The sequence below is a fragment of the Oncorhynchus mykiss genome, chromosome 2 (assembly GCF_057628025.1).
Source record: "Oncorhynchus mykiss isolate SJ-2025 chromosome 2, ASM5762802v1, whole genome shotgun sequence".
Taxonomy (NCBI): Eukaryota; Metazoa; Chordata; class Actinopteri; order Salmoniformes; family Salmonidae; genus Oncorhynchus; species Oncorhynchus mykiss.
In genome coordinates this window covers 25,662,216-25,674,354 of record NC_143023.1, presented here as the reverse complement: position 1 = coordinate 25,674,354, position 12,139 = coordinate 25,662,216, and the positions used below count along the sequence as shown (strand labels likewise).

Below are 12,139 nucleotides of genomic sequence, written 5' to 3'. Positions count from 1 at the left end.
AGCTCTGAGTGTGTGTGTGTGTTTGTTGAACTCTGCTTCTTCTCAACCAGGAATGTAAACAGGGCTAAAAGTAAGCTAGGGGGCTCCAACTTTCCCCTCTCACTGCTGTATCCTAGTTTACATCTCCCCTGCAGAGATTACAGTATCAAATACATTACATGTTTTCACTGTCCACTTAAGACTTGCGACCTGCTCAGTTTGTTTATGAAGACATGGCCCATAAATCAATTGGACCAGTCGTCAGAAAGAGATTAAGAAACCAGGGAGAGATGCAATTGATTAGGAACCTTAGATTACAATTATTTATGGACTAGATCACTCATAACCATAGTAATATGACTTGTTCTTCCACTGAGCCCCTACCCAGCCTGTTATGATGTACTTGGCATCATAGTAATTCCACTATATGTTAATATACACTGACAATGACTGAAAACGTGCAAAGACTGATTAAGGCATTAAAGCGGCAACACAATGGGAGGCAAATTAAAGTGAGAGAGAGAGAGAAAGAGAGACAGAGAGAGAGAGTTTGTGTTTGAATCGAACTGCAGAGAGAGGAGAGCTATTTTGATCAATTTAGGCAGACAGTATTGGACAGATCAGGAAGTCCAGCGACAGTGACAGTCCCCTCTGTAACAGATCTGCCATAAAACACGCTGTCTTGCCATTATGATTACACAGACACAGAGCTAACACCTGCCGTGACACTAGTCACATTAGTCATTGAGGGGGAGGAGGGGAGTCGTTCCAACTGCCAAACATCAGGCAGCTCATTCAGACACTGTCTGACAGCAACCATGTTGCAATAAATTAGCTTGTCAATTAACTCACAGACAGCCACGGCAACGTCTTGTCTGGCCACACACACTAAGCCCTTCCCCTTCACAAGCACCCGTTCAGCAAAGGAGACCAGTCTAGGGGTAGGGGAGTAAAGTAAGCAGTCTTACCGTTATAAGTCACTCTGGGTTTGGTCAAGCACATGACGATGTGTAGATCCATCTCATCCGTGGAGACAAACTTGGAGCAGACAGGGCACATGAAGCCTGCATGGAGGGAGAAGGGAGGAGGAAAGGAAGACCAAGTGGTAAATATGAGAAATCTAATTCTGTAAAGGGAAATCATTAAGTACCTATGCTGTTACCATAACACAGCATCACCCACCCACACTCCTCCGCCCAGCCATCACGACATTCTCTCTCTGACATTACAAACTGAATTCTCCCTATTACATTCTCCTGCAATTACATTCTATGAGTCACACTCAATAATCTCCCTGTGATATTAACAGCAAAGATGATAAAATGAGGTGATATTTAACACTGATTGCAAAGCTTGTCTTGACATTATCACTATGATGCAGCAGATTGCAGAGACGCCCTTTAAACTGAGATTATTAATGATTGTGTTTGGTAGCTCTGCACTAAACAGTTAACACTTCTTATGGCTGGGGGGCAGTATTGAGTAGCTTGGATGAATAAGGTGCCCAGAGTAAACTGGCTACTACTCATTGAAACAAGCAAGATTTCTGGCTCTCACAGACCTTCTTCTTTAAGAGGCTCCTCTGTCCTCCACTCGTTACCTGTATTAATGGCACCTGTTTGAACTTGTTATCAGTATAAAAGACACCTGTCCACAACCTCAAACAGTCACACTCCAAACTCCACTATGGCCAAGACCAAAGAGCTGCCAAAGGACACCAGAAACAAAATTGTAGACCTGCACCAGGCTGGGAAGACTGAGTCTGCAATAGGTAAGCAGCGTGTGTGTATGTGTGTGTGTGTGTATGAGTGTGTGTGTGTGTGTATGAGTGTGTGTATGTGTGTGTGTATGTGTGAGAGAAGGTATGTGTGAGAGAAGGTATGTGTGTGAGTGTGTATGCATGAGTGTGTGTGTGTGTGTATGTATGAGTGTGTGGATTGTATGTGAGTGAGTGTGTGTGTATGTGTTACGTTCCCCAGTTTATGTGTTGTAGTTTGTGTATTTGCATGTGTTTTATTTCAGGAAATGGCTTCCTGAAATCCCTCAAGCAGCTGATTGGTCGACTCCAGGGCTAATTGGAGAGCTGACCCCGCCCCCTCGTCAAGACACAGCTGTCTCCAGTTACACATTCATTCAGAAGCTATGTAAAAGCCAGTGTTCTGTTCAGGAGGGAGAGATTTGAGGTAGGGATTACTGAGAGAGATTTGCTTGGAGGTCATTACAGAGAGATTTTGATAGAGGTTGATTTTTGCTGGGAGTTCATTGCTGAGAGTTGGTATGTTTTGTGAGTTTGTTGCTCAGGTAGAGCTTAGTTGATGTCCTTTGTTTGTTTGAAATTGTTTAATATTCTGTTTAATTTGTTCCCAGGGGGGAAGGGGAAGGCACCTTGGGAGTGCTTAGGCAAGAGGCCCGCGGGCATACATGTACCCATAGTATATTCACTGTCTAGGCACACTAGGTAAGACCTGGGCGGACCACCCCCTGTATTTTGGTTAGGGCACCAGGTGGTGCTAAATTAGGTAAGTAGTGGGTAGGCAGGTAAGATAGGAGAGGGGGCTTTGAGATTTACTTTCTTTGCTTTGGTTCAGTCCAGCCCCTTTTCCCCATATTACCGTGTAAAGGAATAAAGTCCTTGTAAACGGTACCACATTCTGTCTGTTGTCATACTTACTCGCGCCTACAGTCCATACCTCTTTCACTTCACAGAGAGTTTAGTTGTAGCAGGGTGTTGCGTTCCCTCTTCATAGAGGCGTGCGTAACATAATGGGGGCTCATCCGGGATATTTCCATTAAACCCACCGGACCCTGCTGCTCTGAGCTCTCTGTGGTTAGTGATTGAGGTGTGATGGTAGGTTGTGAGTTTGGATGACTTGTTTAGTTAGTGTGTTCAGGAGACTGCATTGTATAAGATGGCTGCATCAGTTTTTTGAAGTGCCCTCTATTGATTGTTTGGGTAGGTTTCGTAAAGTAGACTTTATAGCTATAGCTGACCATTATGGATTTTTTGTCCCTGAGAAAGCCCTAAAGGCTGAGCTTTTGTTGCTAGTCAGGGAGGGTTTAGTGAGAGAACGGATTCTCTCATTGCAAGGAGAGGAGACGGGTAGACCTTCCGATGCCAAGTCGGAGGACAGGGCGGAGGAAGGGGTTCCTCGTACCCCCTTTACATTGGGGTCCGATTCGATCCTTTATCTTCTGCTTCGGGTCGTTCAGATGGAACTGCTAGGCTGAAGGTGAGGCTGGCTCGGTTAGAAATGGAGCAAAAAGATAGAGACAGATGAATTTTGAACTTGAAATTAGGAGAATAGAAGCTGACAAGGAGGTGAGGATCCGACAACTGGAGCTAGACGCTCGCTCCAGTGCGACTCCACAAGCTGCTCATCAAACCCACTTCGATGTGAGTAAAAACATAGCTTTAGTCCCTCCATTCCGAGAGTCGGAAGTGGATTCTTATTTCTCTGCGTTTGAGCGTGTGGCCGCTGCGCTGCATTGGCCACTCAAGGTTTGGCCGCTCCTGTTACAATGTAAATTGTCTGGGAAAGCCCAGGAAGTAGTAGCTGCGCTCTCCCTGGAAGACAGTTTACACTACGATACAGTTAAAACTACCGTGTTGTGGGCTTATGAGTTGGTGCCTGAAGCTTATAGACAGCGCTTCAGGAACCACAAAAAAACATCTCACCGTACATTTGTTGAATTTGTTAGGGACAAAGAGTCTCTGTTTAGTCGCTGGTGTTCAGCCAGCAAAGCTAACACCTTTGCTGATATTAAGGAGTTGATGCTGTTGGAGGACTTTAAAGGCAACCTCCCAGATAGAATTGTAGTTCATTTAAATGAACAGAAAGTGGTGACATTGGCCCAAGCAGCAGTGTTGGCAGATGAGTACGCTTTGACACACAAGACTGTCTTTGGTGCACCACGTTTTGAAGGCCGGACGATTACGTCATCAGTTCCTCGTTCAGGTCGCTTTTCCTCTGACAACCCTAAGCCTTTTCATGAAATCCGTGAATGTTTTTACTGTCACCAAAAGGGTCACGTGATTGCGGATTGCCAAGTTTTGAAAAATAAACCGAAACAGTCCCTGTCACCGTCCCCAAAAATGAAAAGTTTGGGTTTAGTCAAGTCTTTGGCTCGTCCATTGGATCGAGTTGTTGATTCAGCATTTGAGAAACCGGATCCTGTCTATGCTCCGTTTATCTCTGCCGGTTGTGTTTCCTTAACAGGAGAACAAGCTGATCAAAAGCCTATCCAAATCCTACGAGACACTGGGGCGGCGCAGTCAGTAATCATTACTGATGCTTTACCCTGGTCTCCTGAAACGTATTGTGGCTCACATGTCATATTACAGGGGATAGAGACAAAAACCGTACCTGTACCTTTACACTGGGTCCACTTAGTGTCAGACTTGGTATCAGGACGTTTCCGTGTTGGTGTAGTATCTACACTGCCAGTAAAAGGAGTCACATTGCTACTAGGGAATGATATTGCTGGTGGTAATGTCATTCCTGTGTTAGAGGTAGTAGACAATCCAGAAATCAGAACTACAGATGAGAAATTGGTTCAAGCATTTCCACATGTTTTTCCTGCTTGTGTGTTAACGAGGGCACAATCTCGCAAGCTAGGAGATGTGGTGGATTTGGCTAGTTCCATTTTTGAGAATGTTGAGGTAGAAGACAATGCACCGAGTATGCCTTCTGCAATGCCGACAGTTTTTACCCCCGTAAAAACTAAGGCAGGGGAAAATGAAATTGTGCCCCAATTACATGACATTCTTTTGTCTGTCACCCCTGAGAAGGTGATTGAATGTCAAAAAGAAGACACCAGTTTTCGCAAGTGTTTTGCTTCGGTAATTTCCATTGAGGAAGCTAAAACTAGAGAGACCGCCTACTTTATGGAAGCAGGAGTTTTGATGCGTAAATGGGCATCTCATGACACCATTAATGACTGGAGTGAAGTGTGTCAAGTGGTTGTTCCTACACCGTTCCGACAGCAGGTGCTGTCACTCGCCCATGACCAGGCGTGGTCTGGACACTTGGGGATCACAAAGACTTATAACCGGGTCCTTCATCATTTCTTCTGGCCAGGTTTGAAGTCTGACGTGGTCCAATTTTGTAAAACATGTCACATATGTCAACTCACTGGGAAAGTGAATCAAACAGTTCCACGAGCGCCACTCTGCCTGACTCCTGTGGTGGGGGAACCGTTTGAAAGATTGATAATTGATTGTGTAGGTCCATTGCTGAAAACCAGGTCAGGTAACCAGTTCCTACTAACAATAATGCGCAGTGCTACTCGATACCCAGAGGCTATTCCTCTCCGTACTATAACGGCTAAGACTGTGGTGAAGGCACTAGTGAAGTTCTTCTCTACGTTTGGACTCCCTAAAGTAATCCAAACTGATCAGGGATCCAACATGTCTAAACTGTTTTCAAATGTGTTAAAGACATTGTGTATTTCCCATCAGGTCTCTAGTCCGTATCATCCAGAGAGTCAAGGGGCTCTAGAACGCTGGCATCAGACGCTGAAGGCAATGCTACGCAAGTATTGTATGGATACCAGTACTGATTGGGATGAGGGGGTGCCCTTTGTCCTATTTGCTATAAGGGAAACGATACAAGAGTCCTTAGGGTTCAGCCCTGCTGACCTTGTGTTTGGACACACCCCACTGGGTCCGCTTAAAGTTTTGAAGGAGCATATCTTATCTCCTACACCCAGTACGGACTATCGTCGCGTAAATGCAGTGACAAAGTCTGATTATTTTCCTCTACCTCGCTTAGATGACTGTATAGATAGCTTATGTGAAGGGCTCGGCGAATGTGGTTGCTGACGCTCTATCACGGGTTTACTAACCGGGGAAGCGATGGCTTTTGTTATTACAAAACTAGGTTTACAATTTTTGTGGTGGGCGTGTTACGTTCCCCAGTTTATGTGTTGTAGTTTGTGTATTTGCATGTGTTTTATTTTAGGAAATGGCTTCCTGAAATCCCTCAAGCAGCTGATTGGTCGACTCCAGGGCTAATTGGAGAGCTGACCCCGCCCCCTCGTCAAGACGCAGCTGTCTCCAGTTACACATTCATTCAGAAGCTATGTAAAAGCCAGTGTTCTGTTCAGGAGGGAGAGATTTTGGAGGTAGGGATTACTGAGAGAGATTTGCTTGGAGGTCATTACAGAGAGATTTTGATAGAGGTTGATTTTTGCTGGGAGTTCATTGCTGAGAGTTGGTATGTTTTGTGAGTTTGTTGCTCAGGTAGAGCTTAGTTGATGTCCTTTGTTTGTTTGAAATTGTTTAATATTCTGTTTAATTTGTTCCCAGGGGGGAAGGGGAAGGCACCTTGGGAGTGCTTAGGCAAGAGGCCCGCGGGCATACATGTACCCGTAGTATATTCACTGTCTAGGCACACTAGGTAAGACCTGGGCGGACCACCCCCTGTATTTTGGTTAGGGCACCAGGTGGTGCTAAATTAGGTAAGTAGTGGGTAGGCAGGTAAGATAGGAGAGGGGGCTTTGAGATTTACTTTCTTTGCTTTGGTTCAGTCCAGCCCCTTTTCCCCATATTACCGTGTAAAGGAATAAAGTCCTTGTAAACGGTACCACATTCTGTCTGTTGTCATTCTTACTCGCGCCTACAGTCCATACCTCTTTCACTTCACAGAGAGTTTAGTTGTAGCAGGGTGTTGCGTTCCCTCTTCATAGAGGCGTGCGTAACAGTGTGTATGCGTGAGTGAGTGTGTGTATGTATGTATGTGAGTGAGTGTGTAGTTGTGTGTGTGTGTGTGTGTGTGTGTGTGTGTATATGTACGTGTGAGTGTATGTATATATCTATGTAAATGCGTGTGTGTGTTTGTATGTGAGTGAGTGTGTGAGTGTATGTGTGTATGTATTTATATGTGTGTATGTATGTGAGTGAGTGTATGTATGTACAGTGCCTTGCGAAAGTATTCGGCCCCCTTGAACTTTGCAACCTTTTGCCACATTTCAGGCTTCAAACATAAAGATATAAAACTGTATTTTTTTGTGAAGAATCAACAAGTGGGACACAATCATGAAGTGGAACGACATTTATTGGATATTTCAAACTTTTTTAACAAATCAAAAACTGAAAAATTGGGCGTGCAAAATTATTCAGCCCCTTTACTTTCAGTGCAGCAAACTCTCTCCAGAAGTTCAGTGAGGATCTCTGAATGATCCAATGTTGACCTAAATGACTAATGATGAGAAATACAATCCACCTGTGTGTAATCAAGTCTCCGTATAAATGCACCTGCACTGTGATAGTCTCAGAGGTCCGTTAAAAGCGCAGAGAGCGTCATGAAGAACAAGGAACACACCAGGCAGGTCCGAGATACTGTTGTGAAGAAGTTTAAAGCCGGATTTGGATACAAAAATATTTCCCAAGCTTAAAACATCCCAAGGAGCACTGTTCAAGCGATAATATTGAAATGGAAGGAGTATCAGACCACTGCAAATCTACCAAGACCTGGACGTCCCTCTAAACTTTCAGCTCATACAAGGAGAAGACTGATCAGAGATGCAGCCAAGAGGCCCATGATCACTCTGGATGAACTGCAGAGATCTACAGCTGAGGTGGGAGACTCTGTCCATAGGACAACAATCAGTCGTATATTGCACAAATCTGTCCTTTATGGAAGAGTGGCAAGAAGAAAGCCATTTCTTAAAGATATCCATAAAAAGTGTCGTTTAAAGTTTGCCACAAGCCACCTGGGAGACACACCAAACATGTGGAAGAAGGTGCTCTGGTCAGATGAAACCAAAATTGAACTTTTTGGCAACAATGCAAAACGTTACGTTTGGCGTAAAAGCAACACAGCTGAACACACCATCCCCACTGTCAAACATGGTGGCAGCATCATGGTTTGGGCCTGCTTTTCTTCAGCAGGGACAGGGAAGATGGTTAAAATTGATGGGAAGATGGATGGAGCCAAATACAGGACCATTCTGGAAGAAAACCTGATGGAGTCTGCAAAAGACCTGAGACTGGGACGGAGATTTGTCTTCCAACTAGACAATGATACAAAACATAAAGCAAAATCTACAATGGAATGGTTCAAAAATAAACATATCCAGGTGTTAGAATGGCCAAGTCAAAGTCCAGACCTGAATCCAATCGAGAATCTGAAAAAATGTCAGTCTCTCGATGTGCAAAACTGATAGACATACCCCAAGCGACTTACAGCTGTAATCGCAGCAGCAAAAGGTGGCGCTACAAAGTATTAACTTAAGGGGGCTAAATAATTTTGCACGCCCAATTTTTCAGTTTTTGATTTGTTAAAAAAGTTTGAAATATCCAATAAATGTCGTTCCACATCATGATTGTGTCCCACTTGTTGTTGATTCTTCACAAAAAAATACAGTTTTATATCTTTATGTTTGAAGCTTGAAATGTGGCAAAAGGTCGCAAAGTTCAAGGGGGCCGAATACTTTCGCAAGGCACTGTATGTGTGTTTGTATGTGTGTTTGTGAGTGAGTGTATCTATGTAAATGTGTGTATGTATGTATCTGAGTTTGTGTATGTGAGTGAGTGTGTATGTATATGTGTATATGTATTGATGTGTGTGTGTGTGTGTATGTGTGTATGTATATGTGTGTGTGTGTGTGTGTGTGTGATATATGAGTCATCCTGATGTGTGCATGCAAACAGACCCATAGACACATTAACCAGGTTTCCATCTTACCATTTCATGGAGAAGAATTACCTGACGCATTAAAACGACAGTCATGTCGGTACAATTTCATACATCTCGAAAGACCATTTGTTTCTTCCACAAGGTGGGATCTTGTGTCGGTAAAATGAATTCGGCGAGAAATGGCATTGGAGACGCCTTTATCCACAAATATTGATATAATAACCGTCATATTGAAATAAACTCGGAATCGCGGCATGATATGCGCCCACCGTCACAACGTGAAAAAGCATTTCAAGTTCATAAGCAGATGAAATAAGTTATGATGAACTTCACATGGTGGTTAAGTGCATGGTGATCATGCACATTTCCAATCGGCTAAATATGGGCTATTATTTGAATGCTGTTGACATAATGAACGGTGCTTGGCTGCCAATTATCAAATAAAATGATCTCGCTCTTATCAATATCTAATCATCTAATCGTCCACTATCAGCCAAGTCTTGTCTAGACAGAGAGCCTGAAGAAAAACTAGATTGTGCATGCTTGTGTGACAAAACCATCTGTAGTTGAGATTGTGATTGAAACCCACGTAACGTATGTCTTTTAATTGGTACATGGGAACTTTACTGCACTTCGTCATCACGCAGCCTTTTGTTCACAACAAGTCGGATTGATGGAAAAACCTCTGGTGGGAAAATGCACATGTTGTTTTTACGCAGATTTGAGAATATTCGCATGACAATCTGTCTCCAATTGGATGGAACCCCAGCTATGGACACACACACCAGGATGACAGATGTATTACGAGGATGCACTTTCCAGGAAATGAGTCTGGAAATACTCAGTCACAACACACACCCCTGTAGGCCTCTTCAATAGCTTCACCGGTGCAATCCCACTTCCGACACCAATGTGTATGTGTGTGTGTGTGCGTCCGGGTATTTTCAGAATAATTTCCTGAAAAATGCCTCTTCATAATATGACTCATCCTGGTGTGTGTGTGTGTGTACAAACAGTCACCAGTGTGTGTGTGTGTGTAGATATTGGCTGTACTAAATGCTAATCCCTTTCTGTTGGGAGGGTATTGGAGAGGAGTGTCCCACTTCCAGGAGGGACTAGAGGAGATAAGAGGTGAGAAAGTCAAAGCTGACCTACTACACAACTCCCTCAGCATAAGCCTCAACAGATCCATTCAAATTGGGAAAGCAATCCTCCTCTGACTAACTGAGGGGGTTAACCATCTCTCCTTCGCTCACCTCCCCTTCCCTCCATTTAGACACCATGACACCCTGCTGCTCTGGCACAGCAGACGAGGCAGACTATGACAGGGAGAAGGGCAGCTGTAACCGTCTCTGTGTCTGCCCAGTGCTCACTATAGCGCAAACAGAGTAGGGAGGTGTAGCTAGCATGGTATGTCTGCCAACTAGGCCTATAGGGCAGAATGGAGCACAGTGGCACAGAGGGACTGTATGGCCTGTCTGGCCAGCTGTAGGGACTAAAGGTCAGGTCCAGCCAGTCTGGACTCTGGATGCACTGAGTCAATACAGATCATCTAAAGGTGATGCAGAACGTCACATACTACGTGTTTAGTTTGTCTGTATGACTGTTCACCTGACATCTCCAGCCTTCACAAGAGAAGCTATCTGTCTGTCTGACCACATGCAGTGTAATACAAACCCAACACGGCTGCTTGCTTGGTGTTAAAGGTAACACTCCTATCTAATGACTGTCCTTTGTGTAAGTGTGTGTGTGTGTGTGTATTTGTGTGTGTGTGTGTGTGTTTGTGTGTGTGTGTGTGTGTGCCAGCGTGGGTGTGTGTGTGTGGGTGTGTGTGTGTGTGTGTGTGTGTGTGTGTGTGTGTGTGTGTGTGTGTGTATGTGTGTCCTCTCTGTGTCTCTGGGTTATTTACTGTAAACCATGGCCACAGGAGGGGAGCAGCTGCATATTAACCAATGACCACATCAACACAGAGCAGGCCAGGGCTAGATCCAGGACCAACTGCCAGAGAACAGCAACTCAAACGTCTTACACCAACACACACAGAGCCCAGTACTCCTTCAGGCAACAACCTACATCAAGCCTAACTCAACTATGCAGGGGGTACAGCTAGATGTACAGATCTGAAGATAATCCACTGGCATGAAATGTATAGGCCTACAAGCCAGCTACCACGCATTAGACAGTAACTGTCAAAAAGCCTGCTGTCTGGCAAGGGGAATAATGAGCTCAATTGTACTGGTAATCATGTTCATCTTGTTTCAACATCTGTTTCTATGTCTGTGTGAGAGAGAGAGAGCGAGCGAGAGAGAGAGAGAGAGAGAGAAGAGCGAGAGAGAGAGAGAAAAGAGCGAGAGAGAGAGAGAGAAGAGCGAGAGAGTGAGAGAGAGAGAGAAGAGAGTGAGAGAGTGTGAGAGAGAGAGAGAGAGTGAGAGCGAGAAACAAGAGAGAAGAGAGAGAGAGAGAGAAGAGAGAGAGAAGAGAGAGAGAAGAGAGAGAGGAGAGAGAGAAGAGAGAGAAGAGAGAGCGAGAGAGAGAAACGAGAGAGAAGAGAGAGAAGAGAGAGAGAGAAACGAGAGAGAGAGAATTACGTGGCCACGCGTGACTCCGACACCATCATTAAGTTCGCCGGCGACACAACGATGGTATGCCTGACCACTGATGACGTTGAGACAGCCTATAGGAAAGAGGTCAGAGACCTGGCTGTGTGGTGCCAGGACAACAAGCTCTCCCTCAACGTCAGCAAAACAAAGGAGATGATCGTGGATTACAGGAAACAGAGGGCTGAGCACGCCCCAAATCACATCGACGGGGCTGTAGTGGAGCGGGTCGAGAACTTCAAGTTCCTCTATGTCAACATCACTAAGGATTTATCATGATCTACACACCAACACAGTCAGAGAGAGAAGAGCGCGAGAGAGAGAGAGAAAGAGAGAGAGAAGAGAGTGAAAGAGAGAAGAGTAGAGAGAGCGAGAGAGAGAGAAAGAGAGAGAAGAGAGAGTGAGAGAGAGAAAGAGGGAGAGAGAGAAACGAGAGAGAGAAGAGCGCGAGAGAGAGAGAGAGAGAAAGAGAGAGAGAAGAGAGAGAGAGCGAGAGAGAGAAACGAGAGAGAGAAGAGCGCGAGAGAGAGAGAGAGAGAAAGAGAGAGAGAAGAGAGTGAGAAAGAGAGAAGAGTAGAGAGAGCGAGAGAGAGAGAGAGAAAGAGAGAAGAGATAGTGAGAGAGAGAAATAGGGAGAGAGAAGAGCGCGAGAGAGAGAGAGAGAAAGAGAGAGAGAAGAGTGAGAAAGAGAGAGAAGAGAGAGGGAGAGAGACAGAGAGAGAAGAGTGAGAGGGAGAGAGAGAGAGAGAGAGAGAGAGAGAGAGAGAGAGAGAGAGAGAGAGAGAGAGAGAGCGAGAGGGAGGGAGAGAGAGCAAGAGTGAGATAGAGAGAGCGAGAGGGAGAGAGAGCAAGAGAGAAAGAGAAAGAGAGAAGAGAGAGAGAAAGCAAGAGAGAGAGAAGTGAGATCAGACTATTTGTAGAATT

The 12,139-nt window shown here is 44.8% G+C and overlaps 1 protein-coding gene across 1 annotated transcript in view; it reads right to left on the bottom strand.

The window, feature by feature from the left end:
• The window catches only part of LOC110539173 (E3 ubiquitin-protein ligase znrf2), a 100,917-nt gene that overhangs the window by 29,754 nt on the left and 59,024 nt on the right, over positions 1-12,139 (bottom strand). Inside the window, exon 2 of the mRNA XM_021626136.3 lies at positions 948-1,043. Within this exon, the coding sequence (XP_021481811.3) occupies positions 948-1,043 (96 nt within the window). The remainder of the gene's footprint in view (positions 1-947; positions 1,044-12,139) is intronic.